The sequence below is a fragment of the Thunnus thynnus genome, chromosome 5, assembly GCF_963924715.1.
Source record: "Thunnus thynnus chromosome 5, fThuThy2.1, whole genome shotgun sequence".
NCBI lineage: Eukaryota > Metazoa > Chordata > Actinopteri > Scombriformes > Scombridae > Thunnus > Thunnus thynnus.
Window position 1 is genome coordinate 10754849 of NC_089521.1, and position 23844 is coordinate 10778692.

Consider the following 23844-nt stretch of genomic DNA (forward strand, 5'->3'; position numbering starts at 1 on the left):
GTCTGACAGTGGCAGATGTTACTTCACCGTTCGAAATGAGAATTATGTAAACAACAACAACAGGGCCTGTTGAGCTCGTACTGTGTGCTGTGCGGGAAATCGAGGAGATGTGACATGGTAACAAAGGGGTGGTTGAGCGTTTCAATAGGGGTGATCCTCTTGTCTGCGTCGATGGTCAGCATCTTGGTTAACAAGTCGATGAACTCCCTCCTGTCTGCCTTCTCTGCCAGCATGTCGCTCCCCTCCAGATCTGACGTCATGTTCACCTGGAGGCATGAAACCAACACACAAATTTCAAATATTTCTTCAACGCCTGATTGAGTATTCAAGGTCTCTGCAGACGACAGAGAAAAATCTCTCCCTCAGCTTATTCCCATAGAGAGACCTATTAATACTCACAAGGCCTCATCAGTTAGGGTGTCAGTCTGTGTGTCACAGAGCCCAGTGATAACCTTGCACCTTAGTGACATTATAAACATTTGCACTGGTATTCATAGCAACACTTGAAATATCTCCTGGCGCCTCCGCTGAGATTTTTATCTATTCCTGAGATGTGAAAACAAACAAAAAACATGAACCCAATAAATGCTGCCATTGGCTAGTCATTAAAAAAAAACCCTCCACAAAGGACACCATTTTGTGAGTGCCTCTGAAAAAGCTGACATGAGAGAGAGAGAGAGAACTTAACCTAAATATGTTCTGAGGCAATTCTGGGAAGCTGCCTTGGAACATCGTGTTGCTTCATCTGTATTAAGCATTGCGGCTTAGGTTGTGGATAAATACTGGGCAGAGCGGCAGATTTCTGCACTAATGGAAAGCTACGCAGCGAACATGAATTGATTTGTTAGACAGGAGGCTGAACCTGGGGTTTGTGTCCACTTTTAAGGTTGTCATGCGGGGTGAGGAACGAGGGGTGTCGGACGAGGTCATGATATAGCTAGTCTGGGTTTAAGCCAACGAGCAGATTGTCAGTCAGTGCGAAGACAGAGACAGGCATAGAGGCAACAGACAGGCAGCCTTGTTTACTGTGACTGCCATGCAGAGGTAGCAGGCCTGTTTTTCATAAAGACGCAGCGCTTATCTGTAGGCCTGCTCCAGGGGCTATCAGATGTGCTGCCAGTCAACACTGCAAATCTGATTCAAATCTCTTTCTCTATGCAGGTTATTCAGACTCTGTAACCATTCCTCTCTGCTTGCCATCTCTACTGGCTGTGATAAAGGAATAATCTGCAGAATGAGGTGAGAAATAATCACATTGTCCTCTGCTTGTGGAAGAGATGACTTTGGGAAATGTACACAGTTTGGTTGCACATGCATAGCAGCTGGGATTCGGCTGAGGCGTGCCGCAATAATCACACTAAATAAGAAGAAGCTCAGAGGAAAAAGAAGGTTGCTATCATCCATTGAAATGAAAATATGTCAATTTATTCGATAGAAAAGATATTTTCATACTTCATTTTCTTTCAATAGCAGCAAACGACAACGTTTAACGTTTCCAAATCTTGAATAAAAATGAAAATGGTCAGTCAAAAACATACAGACGAGGGGCTTCAACTAACGTGGTCAGCCTTGCGTGTCTTGCATGTCAACGGCTGTTTGTGGAGGCACATCTGTGTCGTGAGGAGCACTGACATGCCACTCTGGAGTAAGGGCAGGGATGGCAGATGTCGAGCAGTGGGACAGATTGGGCTACGCCTCAGGAGATGTGGAGCTAGGCATGCAGGATGCGATCCTGTCTTCTACGCTGCCTGACGACATGCGCAGATTTGCCCATAAACTTTGCTTCTCAGTAGGAGAGGTAGTAGAAGACAGGAGAAATGAATTTGTAAGGGCATGTAATAAAAGAAAGATAAGGTGAAGACCCTGTTGAACACCATTCTAATTCACCTCTGCTCCTCCTGCCATGTCTTCACTCCTATCAACAACAGAGATATTGAAGGTCTGCAGATCAAAGTGAATCCATTTCCTAGCAGTTCCGGACTTTCTTCCATCTACATCAGGCCTCTAGCTGGGCTCGGCATTTGCTATAAGTCGGTCTCTGATTTACTTAAATTAGATATACTTGTGACTAAAGCCTCCCCACATTTCCCACGACTGAAAGGAGGTTCATTATCTCTTCCTGGCACCCTGCCCTCTGTCTTTCAGGGCCTTCAGCTATATCATCCATTATACACATAGAGACAGATGTCCACAACACTGACTTGTTTATACGGTTGGGATAGTGAGATGGGGCAAAATAGGCAGTTTTCTCCTACATTAAGCTTGTGCAGCTCTGCTGTATCTCCTCTGTGTTTTTGTAGTAAGCTGAGTCTAGCTGCAACAGTGAGAGGAAGACAGGACAGAGAGCTTGAAGCATAGGAGACAGAGATGACCCTGGGGATATCATACCAGTGCAGGTTGGTTTCATTAAACTCAGTGCTGCATGTGTGTGTGTGTGTGTGTGTGTGTGTGTTTGTGTGTGTGTGCGCTAACTGTAAATTCAACAAGCCCAGGCAGCGATACTATCTTGTCCTACCCGACATGTTATTCCAGACAGGCCTGACAGCGGCCCTGGGCGCTAGTGGACAACCGTAATTGTCTCCATCACTTAAGTAGCTACATGTGTTGAGTATCCACATGGACAGTTTCCAGAGGCTGCTGCTGCTGGTTATACACCAAGATGACCATATTCCAAAGGAAATAATTCACCTGCTTAACTTATCTCTTGGCTAGTCATTATCAGAGGCAGGATCGAGTAGCATGACGACAAGAGAGTACTGTCAGAGATCGGAAGGGCCTGGGAAAAACATTGTAATTTTCCATTCTCGCTGCCTTATCTGCCAGCAAAACCAGTACTTGGCTAAGCGAGGGTGAACCAAACAACACTTACTATCATCTCACTGTCAGGCACGTCCTATCAAAATGTCATGGCTACATGTGAACTTTCCCACCGTGGAGAGATGAATTCACCCTGAGTCATAGAGAAAAGTGACATTAAACATAGCTGTGCTCAGCCGCTGTGATTTTCCATACATAAGTCTGCTATATATATATATAAGTCACTCGCTGGTGTTACACAAGATCTCCTAAATAAACAGATTCCCACAGGTGACATGCAGGGCTGCAGGCAGAGAGGGGCTAACCAGCAGAGTTACGCATGCAGTCACAACATGATGGGTCCTGCTAAGACGGTCTGTATAACTGGTTGGGACCAGTGTGTGTGTGCGTGCGTGTGTGTGTGCGTGCGTGTGTGTGTGTGTGTGTGTCTGTAAGGGTAAGACAGGGAGAGAAGACAGTATTTTGTGTTCATGCCCTGTACATGCTTACATGTTCTGCAGATGTACAAAGTGAAGACATAGCCACAACACTCACTCCAGCTTAAATAGCTTTCAAGAAAGCAAACTGCACATATCAAACACATTAACCAGCCTCACCACATGTTCAGCTCGAATGTCTGTAAGTTATTAGATAGCGGTTAAGCAAAATGAAGAGCAGAAGCAGAGTTGAGGAGGGGTTTTCAATGAACAGATGTTTTCATTTCACTCTGTAAAGTCCTATATAACAACAGAGCTACAAAGCACCTGGAGATCAGGCCCTGGCAGGATAAATATTTTAAAGGACTTCAAATATTTGATAGATAATTCTTGAGCTGTGATGGATCAAACTGACCCGGGACCTGAATAGTCCCATCAGTTGGATGTGAGTGCAGGAGAAGACAGAGCAAAAGCAAATAATACATCTATAGTCCGGTCGTGTGAAGAGAAGAGTTGTGCTTTGTGATACTGAAACGACATACCTGCGCCATATCATCCAAACAGTTGAAGATGTACTTGCGAGCCTCCTTGGACTTGATCCCCGTTTCACCCTCGTGGTCCTCTGGAGTCTGTGGGAGACAAAAAGCAGATGTTCCTCTCAAATCCCATCACACTTCCCCTCTGGAAACTCACTATTTACATTTGGCTCATTACAGCCTCTTGTTGTTGATGTGCAGCAGGACTCAGCTTGCCCTCTGAGCAACCCTGGGGTAGCACACAAACACTCATCTAACAGCCAGGAGAGATAGGGAGACTTCATGTGGAGGAACAAACTATATCACACGAACACTAAGACAATATACAGAACATACCCTGCACTAAACACACTCAACTAAAATGTACATATGGACATTCACACGTTTCTGAAGCACATGGCAATGCACAGTATACACGTATGTGATCATCTCTTTCAAAGGATGAAAATTTACACAAAACTGATCTGTGTTGACTATAGAAACCTCCTGACTGAACACATGATATTTTTAATTACAGTCAGCAAAGCAACGCAGCTGCTGTTACGTGGAAACACATGGCAAGGTCGAATTAAAGCTGAGCAATCACTCTTACAGACTCTTCCCATTTGTCTGTGTGTCTCTAAGAGTGGAAAAAAAAAAGTGGTCAGGACTGCCTTGATATTTGATTTTCCACATACCGTAAATGCTAAAAAATCATGAGGAGTTACAGCAGTGGTGTCAAGTGCAAGCTAATCTGTCTGTGTCTTCCCTACAATGCCGCTGTCAGCTTTTGTCTCGTGGAACTCAGAAACATCCGTTTTTTAAACTGACAACAGTGTCAGTTTTAAAAGGGCCTCATAAGCACACAGGTCGTACAATTTTTCAAGGAGAACTGGGAAATTATTACATTTGAGCAAAAACATGCGCAACTTTTACCTGCCAACTGCTAAAAGCCCATGGGCAGCTGTTTGACATGAAAACATGTACTCTATGTACTCTAAAGACCAATCATCATCAGTTTTTGTCAGTGTGGTATGTTGCTGGGATTCATAAGAAACAAATGAACCACAGATCACTCCTAGGCACAGGCGGTGCAGACATGGTAAAAATATCACCATACCCTGCAGAGATGGATCAGTATTTGCAGCTCGATACAGTCAAGAACTCTATGTACACATTCACTGTGTGGCACACTAAAAGTTCAACTTGAGTTAATGAGGATACAAAAGAAAGGAGTGGATCTCCTTATTGAGTGGCCTACATAAAGTGGGAGGGGGTTAGAGCAGATACCCTCTGAGCTGGATACACCAGGCTGGGTTTCCATTTGCCAAATCCTCTCACACAGATCCATTTTGTTCTCATAACCCTCTCCCTTTGTTTATAGCCAGAAACAGGACTATCAATGCCTCACACAGCGCAGCCAGAGTTTCTGGAATGTTAATGGAAGCTTTTTCTGGCAAAGATTTTGCTCGTGAGATATATCACTTGCTCCTAGAAGGATGTTCTTGATGTTACCAGTTTGTGCAATATGTGCATGCATCTACATCATTCCAGGTGTACCTTAAGTCTCCAAAGAGGATAGGTGGAGTCGGGGTCTCTGTTGAAGAACCTAGTGGTTTTTGTCCCCGCACTCAACAGATACTCTGCCGGCAGACCCTGTGTCTGTGAGATGTACCGGATCTGCAAGACAGAAGATGAAAAATGCATTTGAGACTTTTCACATCATGTGCATGATTGGACCATAAGCTTCATTTAATTGGGAAGCACTGTGAATCTTTACTGCTGATGACAAAAAAGGCTAAAACTTTAGGATGAATGTTCTTTTTGGCGGTTTGAAAATCTAGGGTGACATTAACTACTCCAGACTTATCTGGCTGAACAATGACTAGCACCCAAAGCTCAGCTCAAGAGTCTAAGATTGATTTGAGACTTGTAAATGAGACACTTTGCCAAGTTTTTGGGTTTGTGAAAAATCAGGCAAGCTTGTTCGGTGATGGAGCACAACTTGCTCAAGGTTTTCCCACTGAGCCTCGTCTGACTGATAGAGAGAGGGGAACTCGGCAATGTCTTGCTCTGGAGCACAGGGGCTGCGCTAATTGGACAAGTGGCTCTGTGGCATCTGTTCAGATAAACAGGGAGGCTGCGCAAGAATCATCAGGGGCTGTCAGGGGGATTGGAGAACCACCCCACCCTCCCAAACATACTCATGAGCACACACTAACAGAGAAAGAACACACAAATGCACACGCATTAACGTAACTGTACAGACAATTATGAACACAGATTTATGGGTATGCTAGAACCCAAAGACGGAGTCACAAGTCGCTTAGAGGTCAGGCGACAGTTTAAAAGGGTTCAAGCAATCATGATGTGTTACCTGGTCGTACTCCGAGGCTCCAGGGTACAGGGGCCAACCAAGGAAGAGCTCAGCTATCACACAGCCAAGGGACCACATGTCTATAGCTTCACAGAACGGCAGGCCCAGGATGATTTCAGGAGCTCTGAGGAGAGAGAAACGCATCATATTTGTTAGAAATCAGACAACAAAAAGACCAACAGGTGAGGGTCTGAACACTCTCTTTCCTTTTACAATGTGTCAAATGGATCAGACCACACAGTGCTATAATGGGACTCTTCCGTGACTGACAAAGACACTGAATTTCAGACATAACTGTGACATGACTACAATGACATGTACACTATCTGCGAAAGAGTGAGAGGAGCTTATTTTCACACTTCATATGAGCTCATGGAGAGCTGCCCAGTATAGTAAGCGCAGGTAAGAAGAGGAAATAATCTATGCTGCATATGTACGTAGGAGTGAGCTGAAGACTGTCCATGAATTTTAGCATTGTTCCCAAAGCCGATGCGATTTAATTATGCAACAACCACACACGAATTAGGTACACATTTTTGCACACAAACAGACATTGTTTTACAATTCGACACCAAGACAGAATTCAATTAACCTGCTATATCTGAAGGCTGTTAGTGTTATATTATCTTAACATTGATCACTCGATGCAGCCTTGGAAAAAAAGCTTGAGATTTATTTTCGCTGAAGTTGAATATCACTCGGTTTGGCAGTCTCCAAGGTGCCACCTTACAGATTACTGATTGATGACTATGCGGGAGCACCAATCACTGAGCCCCAATCTCTAGTGCCGGGTAGAGGCAGAAGGGTATGTTTACGCAGCTTCACGGTCCACAGCCACAAAGCAATGTGGAAGCAATTATGCCATGAAAAATAAAACCAACATAAATATTCTCTAGAGCATGTGACAAGCTTCATGTGGACTTTTAGTGGGCTACATTTGAGTTAATAATGTCGGTGCTTAATTCTCACGTTGGCTTTTCCCAGTTGTACACACACACACACACACACATACACATAAAGTGATACACAAAGAGACCATTTCAGTAGAAGAGGAGATAAATATCTATGATTAGATGAAAAAGAAGAAATATTGTTTCAATAATATGAGCAGCACTGCAGTCCCAAACAATTCCCAAATTTCATTCAACACGTTTTATGTCCTGTCAGAAAGACTAATACAGCTCCTGTGAGCGTACGTCTCTGATGGGGCTTAAAATAACCACGAAGACAGCGACTCTGCTCTTTAACAATCCAAAGCACTTTCAAGATGTTCTTGGGCTGTCATCTCCATAGGGGGAACTTTCTGGTCAAAGATCTTACCTATTGGTAAGATTTCGCCACTTCGCTCCAAGAGCATTGCAAAGTCTCCACTAAGAGAAAAACGCAGAGCCGCTGTACTATCGCTAACTTCAATCTAATCTGAACTGCAGAAGCTGCAACCCCCCTTTTATCAATTAATGACATATTAATAGCATGACACAGAAGATCACAGAAGCGTAAGGCTGATCTTGGAAAGTTTCTCGTTCACAGCCGAGTTCCCAGTGCTGATTGCCGTGGCCATGGTAACCATGATAATACCCCCCCCCCCAAAGCTTAGGCGGGCTCTGGCAGGGTTTTGGTCATGGAGAGAGAAACGACAAGGGGGCCTGGCCTTGGACCCGCTGGAACTGTAGGTACCAGGGAAACAGAGAATGTGGAAAACAGCATGGGGGGACGCTATAGGACTTTATCGGCCTGTAGGGGGGCGCTGGGTGAGTGGTCCGAGGCCAGCTGGAGGGTTTGGAGGAGAATGAATGAACATACCTCACATACTTAAAAGCAAATTTCCAACTGTAGCCCCCTGCTCCCTATTCACTGCAAACTGACGCTTGGCGAAATGAAAAGAGGGCACAGGCCATTCATTGTATACTGAGCTATGGCTAATATATAGAGGCAGAAGACAATAAGAGGACAGACGATGAGATACTGCATAAGAAAAACAAAACAGGAACAGGCGGGAGGGAGTGAGAAAGGCAGAGACACAAATAAAGCAAATGAGGGGGAGCAGTGCTTCGCTCGGTGAAGAGCTCCTGTCACAGAAGGTGGTTATTGGGGTCTGGAGGGCAGCACTGGAACAGACACCAAGACAACACTCTAGCAACAGTATCTTAGGGCACCATTACTCACCAATACAAAGACACCTTCACACACAATGAGCCGAGACGTCTATCAAGAGGCTGCCAAAGAGGCATAAAGGAGCCTGCTAGGCGATTACAGAGGGAACAGCGAGGTCTACTGAAGGTATGAAAGAGAGGAGATGGACACCGGGACTTGGGTCAGGGTGATCCTCCTCTAACAGCCTGTTAGACTGGCTGGAGTTTGGGTAGCTGTGCACACATATGAACAGGTGCACCACCACACAGATAGGCAAGCATACTGAAAAGTACAGTTAAAACTACTAGGTGTGGTCTTCAAGGAGGTTGTGTGTCCCTTCTAGCAGTAGAAACTTGATAAGGAATTCAGAAGCACGTGCTCACATAAATACTCAACTAACCTTTATTGAGAAATGTTTTACAGTGTAAGTCAGTTTAAAATCTTCAGAAATCGTTATAAAATCACTTAATCATTTTGTTTCATGACATAAACTTCTTGACAAACACAGAACAATACGCATTTTGTGAAGATTGTGTCCTATTTATATATTCAAATGAACTGTTTGTACTTTCTTTGCTTATCATGCTGTCTGTGCAGAAGTTGATAACAGAAGCAGGCTGCACTCCGTCATCATCACAGCAATAGTGTTTTTTACATGCAATATTTTTTACGATATAATGAAACCAATATAGCAACCCAGCAGTTCTGTGGCACGATTCACACATTCCTGCACAAGAACACAAAAAATATACCCCCTTATTTGCATGAGTATGAGTTCTCCAAAAACCTCATTTGACAACCAAAAATATGCATGAGCCATTACAAGCTGCAAAAAGTGGAGGCTTTTTCTCACAATATGAGGCTGTTTTTTGACTCAGCTGCAAGGAAATTCTCCCCATCAAAATGTGTTGTGGAGATGAAAGCTGCAGGAAACCCTTTCATCAGATGGTCCTCCAGATCACTGTGACTCCAGCAGACACATGCATACTCAGACCACAGGACCTTCAACTTTCCCCTTTTTTTGCACAGACACTTTGACTGACTTCAAACACCAATTTAAATCAAGTTAGGTAATTCATTCCGCCTCACATATATCTATCTATCTATCTATCTATCTATCTATCTATCTGTCTGTCTGTCTGTCTGTCTGTCTGTCTGTCTGTCTCTCTCTCTCTCTCTCTCTCTCTCTCTCTCTCTCTCTCTCTCTCTCTCTCTCTCTCTCTCTAGATATATATATATATATATATATATATATATATATATATATATATATACAGCCAGCTTCAGCAAAGCATTACATTTAGGAGTAATTAGTTGCTTGCTGTGTGTCATGACCACATGGACTCTGCCCCTCTGTGTAATGGTGAGATTTGCTATGTTGATGTTATGCTTGGATCCATTTCAGCTTGAACCTTCCTAGGTTATGCTCCACTGCTCTACTTAGACTGTTCTCATGGCTCCTCTGCCTTCTTTGCCTGCTCTCACTGAAAGCCTCTCCAGTTCAGCAAAAGACAGAGAGAGAGAAAGAGAGAGAGAGAGAGAGAGAGAGAGACAGAGCGAGAGAGAGGAGGGAAGGGAGGAAGGAAGAGAGGGAGTAACATCGTTGCTCATGATATGAAACCACAAATGCAAATGTACCCCTACCAATTCACCGCTGCCATTGCATGCAAAGCACCCCACAGCTGCTGCTGATGCAGGCCTTTCACTGTCAGTGATAAACAGCACACGCATCAGTGCAGCTCACAAACCTTGCTCCTTTCCTGTCCCCCTTTCCTGCCTAAAGTACTAGAGCACGAGGGATTGACAATTCATGCAGATGTGACCTTTCTTTTCAGTTTAGAGTCAGATGTAAAGTTGCCACATTTTTGGTTTTTGACTGTTTTCTAAATAGAGTTCTGTGGCATTTTAAGACTAAAGCCCTTAAACATAAAAAGGCAGAACAGTCTTAGTATGAACCAAAACAAAATTACTGTCTGTCAGTGTTTCTCTGTGGCTCAAAGAGTGAAAAACCACAGTCTTATCTACCCAACTGGTAGGCTTCAGACTTGAGGTGCTTGGATACACCATCTGAGCGTGCTACTTGCAGCTGACACTGATAATTTATCACCTTTTAAGCTGCACGCCACCTAGCTCATCTCAAGCTGGCATCAGACAGTGCCTCTCGGAGGGTGGTTGTGAGCTTCTCGGCGTAGACCATAGATGTCACATACAGTACAGACGGTGTGCAAACCACTGGCCAGCCAGAGGCTTTCTCCGGATTTCAATGGGCCCCAACTGCATGAGAAGCCTCAGTGTTCAGGCTAGTGACTGTGACAGCACTGGCCCTTGACAAAAGAAAGAGGGAGGGTGGGATCGAGGGAGAGAGAGAGACAGGGAGAGAGAGAGAGAGAGTCTGCATGCTGACATCCTCCCAGCTGGCCTGGTCATTGATGAGCCCCAGTCCCCTTGGGAGCCAGAGATGGCACGACTCATGAATGGAGTCTTTCTTCTGCCACCCCAGCCCACCCCTACACCTCAGCCCCTTCACCCACCCCCCTCTGCCAGCCCAGCCAACCCCTACACCTCACCCTTCACCATCCACCCCCTCCTTACCTCCCCTTTGCCAGCAAATCCCCCCTTTCAAACCCCTCAAACTAGGGCGCCGAGGCCAGGCTAGCACTCCCTCCCTGCTCGCCTGTCCACCCTCTGCTCTGTTGAACCGTGCCTGCGCTTGGCTGGCCTGCCAGCCCACACACACATAAACACACATGCGGACACACTCGCGCACACACACACACAGGCTGACATCACAGGCTGTGTGCATGTCAGGATGTATCCATCAGGCTGACCTTCCCTTAGCTTGGCTCCAGACGGGAGACTGATGTATCCCTGGAACCCTGCAGCATTTACACACACATAAATGCACAATGACACACACACGGGTCAGCCAGTCTATGGTAATGGGTATGATCTCTTTCCTTTCCATTTCAAAGACTACCATTGGTCATAATGTAACTATGTTTTATTCAATAGTCAGGCAGTAATAAGTGAAGAGCAGCATGTATGCTAGGGGTAAATAAGATCTTATGCTGGGGTATGTTGAGAGTACTTTTATGACATAGTGCTGGTTAGGGAGGGAGATAACTGTCCGGTGCTAACAGGAAAAAGCACTTCATGAGAATAGAGCCCGCCATTAACTTTCCCCCCTCTATCTTCTTCTCGTCTTTCCCTTTCCTCCCTTCCTTTTGCCTCCTCCCCTCTCTCCATCCCACGCTTTGCCCTTGCCTAATGTAAAAGGCTCGGATTGGTGCTGTGAATGACTCCCTTCCTCCTCTGGGGTATTCATCTACATATTTATGCCCTCAAAGGTTCCTCCACAGCCTCTTTGAAGACGCACCATAGAGAAACACTTTTCTAGATGTATTGCATGGTGGTCGCTGACTGTGAAATCAATGTTCGGAGTTACATCCCCTGCCGTGCACCTGTGGCTCGCAGGAACCCGACCCAACCCAAGAAACACACACACACACACACACACACACATACACACATATACACTACATCTCCCCAACCACTCTGCCTGCTCTCATCACATCAGAAATTGCTGCATGATGCACAAGCCAGACATCGGATGCAACGATCATGTAAATGCACATTTATGCAGGCAGATATTATAGATGGCATTTGAATTTTGAGACTTGGGGCTCCAGGTGGTGGGGTGGAGAAAGGGAGGCTGGAGTCCTTGAGAAATGTTGTCTCACTCCCTTAGCAGGGGCGACATTCCTGTTGTTCAAGGTCCTGAAAACAGGCCTACCTCTCCCTTTCTCTTTTCTCACTCTCAGAAAAAGGCATACTGAAAGCGCTGACAAGGCTGGCACTGTTTTACCTGTTAAAGTATTAGTATTCCCTGTGGGTTGAGCAATGCATTACAACCAGGCAAATGAAAGCATATGGAAGGAAAGAAGGAGAGAGGATCTTTCATACAGAAGGAGGGATAGACATCTAAAGAATTACAGTCATTTTAAGCATGGGACTGTCATGAAGTTGCATAAAGCTTTGATCTGGCTCGCTGTAACAGGACAAGAAGAGGGTAAACTGCAGACATGTGTCTGCAACTCAACTGTTTAACAGGAATTGTGATTACAGTGACTCAAAAGCATCATTGCAGGCTAATGTAAAATATGGGTAGGAGCTGCGTGTATGCTTGTGCAGGTTGAGGTGCTGATTCAACACAACCTGAGGTGCAGTTAAGCTCAGCAGCCTAAGAGGGAGTAAACTGTAAATGAGAGCTAATATGCTGTAGATAGCATTCGTACATTCAAAGGTGTCATCATCTCACATTTAACTCCTCCCTCATCTTTGATGCATTTTATATAATGAAATATTCAGAGGGCAGAGAGCCACCCCTATCACTGTGGCACACCTGGTACATGAAGCCCTGTTGTCACAGCGTGGCACGGTCAATATTAGCACACAGGATGTGCCACATTCTCTCACATGGCATCACCCAGGCTGTTTTTCAAATGACTGTGTTCATAGCAGCATGAGATAACATAACAGATTTACTATTAGGTAACATAGAGCATCAAACATATTTCACTGCGCTGGCAATACATTTGCTGCTATGGAGACTTCAGTATAGTACTCTTCTCCACTTGCCCTCCCTCTTTCTTCTCCCTCTACTTGCAAAAGCTTCCATTAGCAACACTAACATCTACAAAAAACAAACAATGAGCGCAGCTACAGAGCAGCTCAGTTGTTCGTTTAGACGTCTGTGCAGCGCTTCATCGTTCCCGGTTGGTAATTACCTCTTTCCTGTGGTTATTATTATTCTCCAGCATGCGGCTGATCCTATCAGTAATACATCTCATTTCCACCTGGCAGGCTCTCCCCTGCTCCCTGTAGTACCTGCTATACCCCCGACCCCCATCCCCTGGTGCAGGGGTCAAAGGGACAGACCTCCTTAAACGGGGGGTGGAGGTAGAAGGGGGGAAAAACGACAGAAAGGAGATGAGAAAAAGAATAAGAAGAGGGTGGGTGGGCACAACAATGGAAGATGGATGCCCTCTCAATCAACACTCACCTACCTACACACACGCACACATCTTCTGTCCCTTCTCTTGTCAAATGGAAGAGTGCCAGGAAGAATTTGCGATTGGTAAATGATGGGTATCTGTCATACAGTGATGCTCTCTGCACACACAGCCTGGGGAGAAGATGTAGGGGACGCCGAGAGGGAGCCTCAAGTCTCTCCTGCCCTATTAGTGTAGTGGACTGACAGTGGGACAGTATAAAACTAGTCAACCAGCTACTGGCCAGACAGCGACCCAACCCTCAGGCATGCAGCTCTGCTCTGTCAGACTTGAGTCTTCATGAAAATCAAACTTCACTGGGAGCTCTAATTAATAACTTGAAAATGGTATAATTGATATCACATCCTGGCAGTAAAAAGTATATCAACATAACAGCGACAAGTTTCTTGGAAAGTATTAAATTAATGCATCTGACCCTTCAGAATGATACCCTCATACTCTGCTAGTCACTACTCTCCACTGTCAACAAATCCAGAGGAAATATGTGGGTCAGACGGAGAGCTCGCTAGCAGTGGGTGAAGCCAAACTAAAGACAGAAATGCAGACAGACGATAACACATTCTAACATGCAATCACTCAGTCAACCAGCTTTACCAGCTGGCAAGCCTGTCAGGATGGTTGAGAGGCTGACAGGAAGGCAGCAGAACGGGCAGCGAGACACACTGTGCAGACGGGTGCAGGCGGTCAGTCAGGCAGATGAGATTGTGTCTGCTTGTGGCTGAGGGATACTTAAACCGAAGCCTTGATCACTTCAGCAAATTAGAGTGTACTAGGGATTCAGAGAGCTAGGCTTAAACCTCTCACTTGGCTCCATATGAGACTGACATACAATCAAAAGAAAAGCCAGACAATCTGTCCAGCACAGGGCAAGCCACGGCCAGGCAGCCCAGAGTCCAGAGCCCAAGTCAAAACTGCAAAATATACTGTGTATCATATCGTAATATGCTATCATAGCCCTTCAGTTGAAAAGCCCAGCATGACTGTTAAACTGCTGGCCAAACCAATCTCAATGTCATTGGCTTGCTTGACTGACTGTCTGCCTGTCTCCCTCTCTTGTGGTTTATATGTATTTTCAGCTGTCTGTTTGATGGGCATTATTTTCGTTTTATTGTCTAGTTTCCTCCAGCGGTTGCTTTAGTCCAATACCGTCCAGAGTAAGAAATTGCGAGGCACTGCATCGTTATGTCCCATTCAGTTGATTTAGGGTGACTAAGACAGAGATCTAGTAATACGGAGAGAGAAAGTGGGGGCAAAGTCAATGTGGTTGGCTATTGGAGCCATACATACTGGATATGTGGTAAAAACAACAGACACCGAAAATCCATTTGAAATGCGGCGCCTGAGAACATATAGCTGGGAGCCACAGGGACGCCGTCCTAACGTTGTAATGACATACGTCTCCCTGCCATTCAATACACACAAACACACATGCGCACGCACAGTTTCAATCATAAACGCTGCTCTGGTTCACTAGTTCCTTATTTCTGGGGCAAGTGAAAGAGCACATGGGGGAGACATTTGCAAGGCAGACTGAAAAATCCCCCCCCGCCGCCCCCCCCCGCCCCTCCTCGCATGCGCTAACATACAGTACATGCGCTACATTTCTCTACCTCCACCCATCCCCCTTCACCCCTCCCTCTCTCTATCACTATCCCTTGTTTGACTACCCTCTTCCTTCCTCCCACCCAGTCGGGCAGTAATACCATCTCCTGCCTAATCAAATTCCACTGTGTGTGACATGAATTCTCGGTGCCCAGGGCTGCGCTGCCTCATGACAAGCTACAGGGCCGCAGAGAGCTGTAACCAAAGCTCACACAGGTCCTATAGAGCAGCTCCCCATCCCTCTCTAAAATTTAACAGAGGGAGAGACCCCCTGGATATGATTCCCCAAGCTTTCTCCTTCTTTCTATCTGCCTGCCTCTCTGCTTGTCTCCGAGTCTGTCTGTCTATGCACAGTGCTACTCTTTGTGGCGAATGTGTGTGTCAAGTCCCTTGAGTGCAGAAGGCGCATGGTTAATTAGAGAGTGGATAGGACAGACTGACAGGCGGATCCAGATTGTTACCCAGATGTGGTCAGATCTTAATACAACACAATGACTGACCCCATGTCCCACTGTCACAATTAACACCATACATGCATGACAGCTATCACATAAGCATGCAAGAATATACACAAAACCCTAAACACACACACAAACACACACACGTCCTCCAGAGTGTCCTTTGGGAAAGGTGAAGTCTCTGTCGATCATGAGTCTTCATGTCCCTCTATCTGCCCCGGCATGCTGCCTGCCTGCTGTGCCCTCAGACACTCTTAACGCCATTCGTCACGCTGCATTCTTCCCTGACAAGAATTAGAAATGTCATCACGTAGAGAAACAACAGCAGGATTATTAGGGCTTTATGGAGGAATTTGGACAAATGGGCCATTCCCTCATAGCGTCATCAGAAGCCGGTCTTCCTGCTTAGGCAAATGAAAGGAGATGGATAGAGTCGTGTGTGGTGTGCTTTTGGATTTGTAAATGAGAGCTGAAGTTTCTTATGATCAGACCAGACGAAGCCATGTCATGGTAGAAGAGTCTGCCTTTGTGTTTGTGCTTTCTTTCTCAAATAATACACATGACTTGAGCTATGAGACTACCTCTGGTAATTGAATGTTTTCACACACACATTCATGGATATGTGCATGCATGACTTTATAAAACAGGAGTTGGATGATGCTTCTCACATTCACAAACAGTAAATCAGAGCCACGTATAAATCAGAAACAGGCACACAATATGTAATTTAGCATTTAATTACTTTCATTTGCGTTTATGTTGCTACTGAATGGTGAAATGCAGCAAGAACCAACTTCTTAGAACAGGCAACAATAATAAGACATGTCTTCAAAAACAATCAGTCACAATGACAGGTAATTAATTTGGCCAAGCAACAGTGCCCTGCAGTCATTTGTAAGTATAGTCACAGTTAATCACCTCTCAATGACAATAACCTCTGTACTGTTTTTTCTTCCCTCTGTCATATAGAGAGTGATAATTTTCTCCCATCCCCTATATGGTCCACCATGACAAACAATGAAGACATGCTCAACATTTAATATGCCATACATTGACTATTGAGGGAAAACAATTTCTGCACATCAACAATCAATATAGCATTATCTTTGTCATGTAGCCATACTTGAAGATTCAATTATTATGGACAAAATGACATTGTTATTTCTGCTTCTGTGGCCTCACTCAAGGAGACAGCATGCAGCTTTGATTCCGTCTAAATAGTAATTTGAACAAAACTCACATTGCACTGTCTGTCCTGCCCATCTCATTGTTATGTCCAGCATTAAGCACAGTGGGGGAAGGTTAACTACATTTACTGTATTTGTGTGATTAGGGACGGCAGTGAGAAATTTAGTATCTTAATTAGGCTTTGCTTTGTCAGTATCATTGTGTTGGACATACATAGAGGGAAAAATCAATGCAAGATGCTGCTTGTTGTGAATTTGCAATTGTAAAGACAATTGACAGTGAGGTTAACATCCCAGAAGACCACATCTCCTCTGATCAAGGCTGCAGCTACTGTAATGATTATTTGAATCATTGATTAATCTGCTAATTACTTTTTTGATTATGCAATGAATTGTTTAGTCTATAAAGTGTCAGAAAATAGTGAAACATGTGCATCACAATTTCCCAAAGCCCTAGTATCTTTGTCTAAATTGCTTCTTTTTGCCAAACAGAAAAAAATCAAAACCAAATCTCAAAGAATATTACAATTACAATGATACACACAAAGAAAAACAGCAAATTCTCAAATCTGAGAAGCATGAGCCAGTGCAAGTTGGGCATTTCTGCTTAATAAATGACTAAAATGATTATTTGGTTTGAACACACAAATAACCATATATTCAAATGGGTTAGATTTCTTGATCTAAGTTCCCATATTCACTGCATGTGAGGCACAATATATGGAGTGCACATTGTGTTTCTCTGAAAGCTGTCAGATTGCCCTTCAGTGTGATAGTCTGGTTTCTATTTTCCCCTCGTGTTCAAAACCTATAAACACAGATAGGGACAGGGGAAAAGGTCATGTTTACAAGCCAAATGATAAAGTATAAAAAGAACCGATAGCACCACCTGAGATTGGAGACTGTTGCTCTTGGGAGTCTAATGACAGACAAGGTTGTTCAGCTCTTTCATGGATGCAAAGAGATTTTTTTTTTCCATGATGAAACATACCAGGAAATGGATGACAAATATGCTTTCATCATGGTTTGTATGTAATAAAAACATTCCACGCAGATATACATGTCCTCTGACAGCTCTATAACTGATGGTTGCCTTCTTTAACCAGGTGTTTTCCTGTCTTAGCTTACCTTGCCCAGAGGGAAGACCATCCCCTCTCACTGAACACACACACACACACACACACACACACACACACACAACACAACAAAGGCATTCTGGCTCTGAACATTTCCTTTTGTTGTGGAGTCGGAGGCAACCGACAGTTTTACAGTACAAGCACAAACTGTGGAGCAGAAGCAGTAGCAGCACTGAAGGTGCCTGCTGGACTCAATGTGAATTTTAAACAAGCTCGAAACATGACACATTTACGATTTCTCAGGCAAGAAATCATATTGCACTGAAGGCTGCGTACAGACGAATTCTCTCTTTCTCGTCTATTCGTCTCCCTTGTTCTCTCTTTCCTCCTTTCTTCTTCTCCGCTCTCTCTCTCTCATGTGAGCGCTCTGAGGGTGCTGCTGGAGGGAGTCCAAAAGGACACAGTGTGAAATGAACACAGCGCTGACCTCGCAGACACCCCCGACACAGCCAATCAGATCACTTTTCCCTGACACATAGGGCGCTATAATTGGTCGGTGGGTGGGAAATATGACTAGTGGGGATTCGAGTGGCGGGAAAAAAAACAGACAGCAAGAGGGGGGGAGCAAGGGAGTGGTGCTACGGTTCCACTATGCACTTTAACCGACCCTTTGCCCAGGACAGGACAGGAAATCTCCCAAACAAAAGCTAGCTGTCATCTCCTCCTGACAGGCTCGCTCCGACCAAAGCTGCTCTCAGCTGACTGGCAAACCGACCAATCCTTGAGGGAGATAGCTTGTTGTAATCTGGTTCTGTCTCACATTCCAGACGTCTCTGGTGAGCAAGGCGAGAGAGCATGCCCTGAACCCTCAAACAGGAAATTAGTCAGAATGTTCTTCCTTTCTTTGGGATGGAACCTCAGCTGTGGCCAGTCAAGGGTCAAAAACAACCCTGCATGTATAAATACAAACACACCCATAAGCTGACATACACACAGAGGCAAAAAAACAACAACACAGAAATGCATCCACAAATCAAGTACGTATGGACGTGCACACACCCTTCTCCCAGACATCACCACTCACAGCTGCACGCCCCGGGCCTTTGCTATCTCCAGCGCAAACCCAGACTCACATCAGCCACATTCCACAGTCTCCCCAAGCCCCAGGGGCAGCTTCACAGCTGGGCACCGAGCTGAGCTGTTCCCTCCCTCCCTTGCTCGACTTTCATCATCACCATCCCCGCCTCCCTCCTCTGCTAACCATCCTACACACCCCAAAACAGAACATATCCTTCCTTTACCCCTGCATCCGTGTTTAAAATCGTACTGGAAGAGAAATCGTCCTCCTCCCGCACGCTCTCTCCCGTCGGCTCATTCACAGTTTACAGGATGCGGTTAGACAGAATCAGCTGAGGCCAAAACAGTGGATCAAGATGACAAAGAGCTGCCCGAATGTTAATGAGTTCTTCTCAAATGCTGCTGTTATTGAATACCGTTCTATTCTCTCGTAGCAGCTGTCTCTTTTAAAGTGTGTCATGTTGACAGGGGGTAAAAAGACATGTCAGCAAACAGAATACATAATCTAATAACTTCATCTGTGACTGTGAGGCTATCTTGTTGCCAGCAGTCGATAGATGAAACCAACCTCATCGTGCAATAAATGAATGTGTGACACAAGTTTTAAAGCCTCCCAGAAACAGGAGGCTGGTTTGGGGATCTGACAATTTTCCCTTTTTCAACCAGCTCAGTAGTGACATTTAGATGGCGGGCACTATAAATTATCATACTATCATTCAGAGGTGTGTATGAGATGACTGATAGTTGAATCAAGTCTAATTAAATATCAGCAAAAAATTTGATATTCCAAAAGTTCCAAAAGCAATACTGAGATCCAGGTGAACACAGCAAAAAATTTGCCACATCTGTTACCGCTAAGGAATGTGCAGGTCTGCATTTTGAAGAGAAAAAAAAACAAAACTCAAGAAGAAGCCTTAATGAAATGTATCCTTCCTGTCCATGAGGCTCTCACTGGCTCCAAAAAAAATGCAAGAAAATTATCTACAGCAGGCCAATTGGACAGAAAAGCTGAATCCACACACCTGCCAAGCCATGCAAAATACCAACCAATACATTTACATCTCTGAATGTGAGTGCGCACATGTGGGTGTAGGCTATTAGTGTTCATGGATGTGTGTGTCTGTAAATAGTTAAGGCCAGGCTCTGTTTCATCATTTCAGTAAATGCCACGCAGTATATCAGTCTAACTGCATACGTCTCAGGCCATTTCCATATCTGTAATAGAGAAAGCCCATCTCCCATCTGAGCCGCTCCTCCACTGCGCTCAGAGAGCCCAAATAACACACACGTCTGCACAAATGTGCGCACATACACACCGCATCTCTGATGAGCTGACACAGAAAACTAGATTTATTAAGGGGGGGGGGGGGGTGGGGGGGGGGCAGGATAGATGCAGAATGTCTGTGTGTGTGGGAGGGGGTGTAATGTCAGTAATGGACACAAGTTGTAGACAAAAACCCACACAATCGCACACACACACACACAAAAAACACAACCTCCCGCTCAATCCTAGCCGTAAAGTGCATCACTCTCCTCTAAGAGACCTGTTTATTTCAGACCTGTGACACAAAAGCCACAGCGGCATGCAGACTTATCTCTCCACATCCCTTGAAACGCAGTGCAGCCCCCAAAGAGCTCCCTGGCGCTCAACATGCCACTTTCAATTAGTTCCACAAAGAGAGTCTTCCACTACCAAAAAGAAGATGGGAGCTCATTACTGAATTCCTCTCTACTCTCGGCTTTGAAATATAGATCAGGAGGCTACGTCTGACTGCTGGGGCCGTGGATGTACCGCTCGCGGACTGTGCCACACCAGTCCGGAGCAGATGAGCGCAGAGTGCCGTCTCATAGATTAGCCACTCCTCAGGTTTAACAGCCCCAACAGCTTACCCTCTATCTCACCATTAGCTCTCTGCCTACCCCTCTTTCTCTCATTTGCTTTCTCCTCTCTCTCTCTTTCTCTCTCTCTCTCTCTCTCTCTCTCTCTCCACTAAACAGGCTCCCTGAAGCCACAGCTCTCAGCACTAAAACCCACAAATGGGAAAATACCAGTTCTAATAATCTGATGAGAGCGTAAGAGAGAAGCAGCAGAGGAAATGTGGATATCATATCACACAGTGGTACTATTATAAGCGCATACACAGAGGCAGGTGCTGATAAGGCGATGCAAATTCATTCAGGTATTCTAATGAAACTAAAGCTTAGCAAAGCTGCAATGGGGGGATTTTATGGAAATTAGCTGTTGTATGGAAGTTCATTAAGGTTAGATTCAACACATTAAAATCCAAAGATTCAAAAGCACTTGTATGACTTATATAATAACGAAATGCATATCTGTTATGGATCATTTGAAATAGGAATGCACAGTAACAATAATGTCATAAAACATGGCAGCTGCATTCAGCGTGATATTAAACAGTCGGGGGGAATCCATTTCTTATCTGGCCAGAGCAGGAAACACAATAGCCACCGTGATGCAGCAATGCTAGTTAATGGTTTCCCCTCGGGACCAAAAACAGCACGTTCACCATCATCTAGCTGTTTACTTTTTGACTGATAATCTCATTAACTACACACAGGCCTCCATGCTGCTGCACCGCATTCATAACACACGACATGCATGTGTGTGTCCGGTATGCACATAGCTGGCTGCTTGCGCATACTGTATGTGGTGTGACATCTTAATCTACAGACAGTATGTTTATACCTTCAATTAACAACTTCCATTAGTACCATCCTCAGTGGAATGCCACCAGCTAGGTTACGAACAGGCAGTTAATTAGAAGATATTGGCTGAAACTGCGGAGTGACCATTAGGGATTGTGCAGGTAGGAGACACGTGACCCGCTGCCACTTTCATCTGGAGAAAAAAAAAAAAAAAATCATTGTGTTGTGCCCTCCAGTTAGTCAATTCCTCTCCTGTCAATTGGCCACAACATGCAGAGGTATAAGACACTGGGGTTGAAGTTTCGGTTGCTAGGCCACTGATGGAGATTCAGAGCAGTGATGGGGGATAGAGGGAGGGGAGGAAGTGAAAGAAGTAGGAAGGGAGGAGTGGGTGGGTGTAATGGCAGTGAGAAAGGAGGGGTATAGGGTCTTGATACTCTCTCTGATTCGCTCTCTATGCAAATCACAACAATCACAGGAAATGCCTGGGCCTTGGCTCCAGCTAATTGCCACGGCAATAACAAAGGAGGGCTTCCTTTGAGCGGAGAGGCAAATTAAACATTAGTTTAGAGTTTTCTTGGAGACCAAGGGATGTTATAATTACCCAGAAACCTACACATCAGCACTTTGCACGCCACGCGTCCCACTCTCACAGCCTGGTGGAGGAAAACAAATGTATCTCATATTCTGGAAGAGAGGTGTTTGGGGGGGACGTAGGGGGTTGTAGCAAAGGAGTACCAGGAGTGAGATAGAGTGGGGGGGGGGGGGGGGGGGGGGGGAATGGAGGAGAGAAAATAGTGAAGGGCATGGAGAGGGATGAGAGCAGAAAGCAGGGGATGGGGGAGGACAGAGATGGAGAGAGATGCGGGTGGATAATGAGGGAAAAGGAGGTGGAGAATGATAGCCCATCTCACCAGACCTCTCCATGCTGGTAGCGAGGCATCAAAATGTACACCCACTATTAGCATATTGACCCCACCCCTCTCCTCTGCCCTTTTTCTCCCTCATTATCATCACGCATGGTGCATGGGAGATGCAGGAAACACAAACCAAGCTCATTTCCCATCACATGTTAGCCTAAATGTCACGCCAGCGATGAAATGAGAACATAGAGCAAATGGCGCGTCTATGCCGTGCGAATGTGTGCTAGTTTGGCTGTCTAGCCACCTACGGGTTAAGTCTGCGAGCACTTCACTAATGTGGGTCGGTGCAGCGGAGCATGTTGCAGGCGAAACAAACAAGGCTGAATCTAGCTGAGATATGCAACCATGGAAACTTCAGGAGACGTCCTTGGATCTCCTCCCCTAAGGGGGAGGGAGGCAGAGTCCCTGCCTCAGTCAGGAGGGCCGACATTGGGCCTTAAGCGATGTGATGTGTCCTGGATGGCAGGTTCTATGTTTGATCTATGTCTGAGGGCAGCGGCAAAGCCTGACACATTCACCCAGTCTGTCTAACCTAAATGTTCATTCAAAGGGCCTGTTTCTCCCTGCAGCCAGACCCTGCCCTCTATCCGTCTGTGGGTCTATCTATTTATTTCTTACCAATCTGCCAGCTTGCCTGTCTGTCTGTCTTCCTGCTGGTCTATCTGGTTTTAGCGTCTGTCTATATGTCTGTCTGACTGTTTATAGGTCAGGTCTGCTTGCTAGCTGGAAAGTCTGCCTTCCCACACACTGTATGGACACACGAGCCACTGACCATGCCCTGGAAATCTAATCATCCAGCACAGTTGGATGTTTGTTGTGCTTGTACACACAGATGTGCATACAGGAGTGCAAACAGCCAGCCATGTACACAAACAAAAGGAGTTCCACCCAGCTATGGTAGGGTAGGAGTAGTTTTTTTTTTTTTTTTGTAAAGCAGAGAACACAGCCCTGGCTCTTGATGTGCTCGTTAGTATTTGAGCTTAAAAAGCAGATTGTGTGTTGTATTAGTCACACAAGGCTAACCCCTTTCTCACTCTATACACCCATTTGTACATACACACACATCCACAAAGACACATACACACACACACAAACCCCTCTACGTCAGCAAGCCAAAGTCGTAAAATTTGCTCTCTAATTGGCATGTAGTAATTTTGCTCGCTCCTATAATAAAAGAAACTTTTTTTAACCCAATTACCTCTCCATGTTTATGTAATGGGGCTTGTTATTTTCTGACTTTTAACATCCCCCCTCATATAACTGTAAGCTATGTGAATAACAGCCTTAATAGACCACAAGTCCTCAAGGATTTGTTAGTTTTAGTGAAATCAGGGCTGTAGTGATACAGTGTTTGCATGCAATCCAGTGCAGGGACATCAGTTAATTACATAAATTGGAGCAGGATCAGGCCAGGCATGAAAGAGATTATGACACAAGGGCAGACTGAACGGTTAGAGGGACACAGCCCAATGTTTCTGACACCAGAATTCAGAGAGAAAAAATTACATCACTGTGTTCGGGTTA

The 23844-nt window shown here is 45.1% G+C and overlaps 1 protein-coding gene across 4 annotated transcripts in view; it reads right to left on the reverse strand.

Moving 5' to 3' along the window:
• hipk2 (homeodomain interacting protein kinase 2) overlaps positions 1-23844 on the reverse strand; it is a 71699-nt gene that overhangs the window by 15846 nt on the left and 32009 nt on the right. For all 4 annotated transcript variants that reach the window (XM_067589180.1, XM_067589179.1, XM_067589178.1 and 1 more), the window contains exons 3-6: positions 6126-6249; positions 5309-5428; positions 3776-3862; positions 82-266 (exon numbers count right to left, since the gene is read on the reverse strand). In XM_067589180.1, the coding sequence (XP_067445281.1) occupies positions 82-266; positions 3776-3862; positions 5309-5428; positions 6126-6249 (516 nt within the window). The remainder of the gene's footprint in view (positions 1-81; positions 267-3775; positions 3863-5308; positions 5429-6125; positions 6250-23844) is intronic.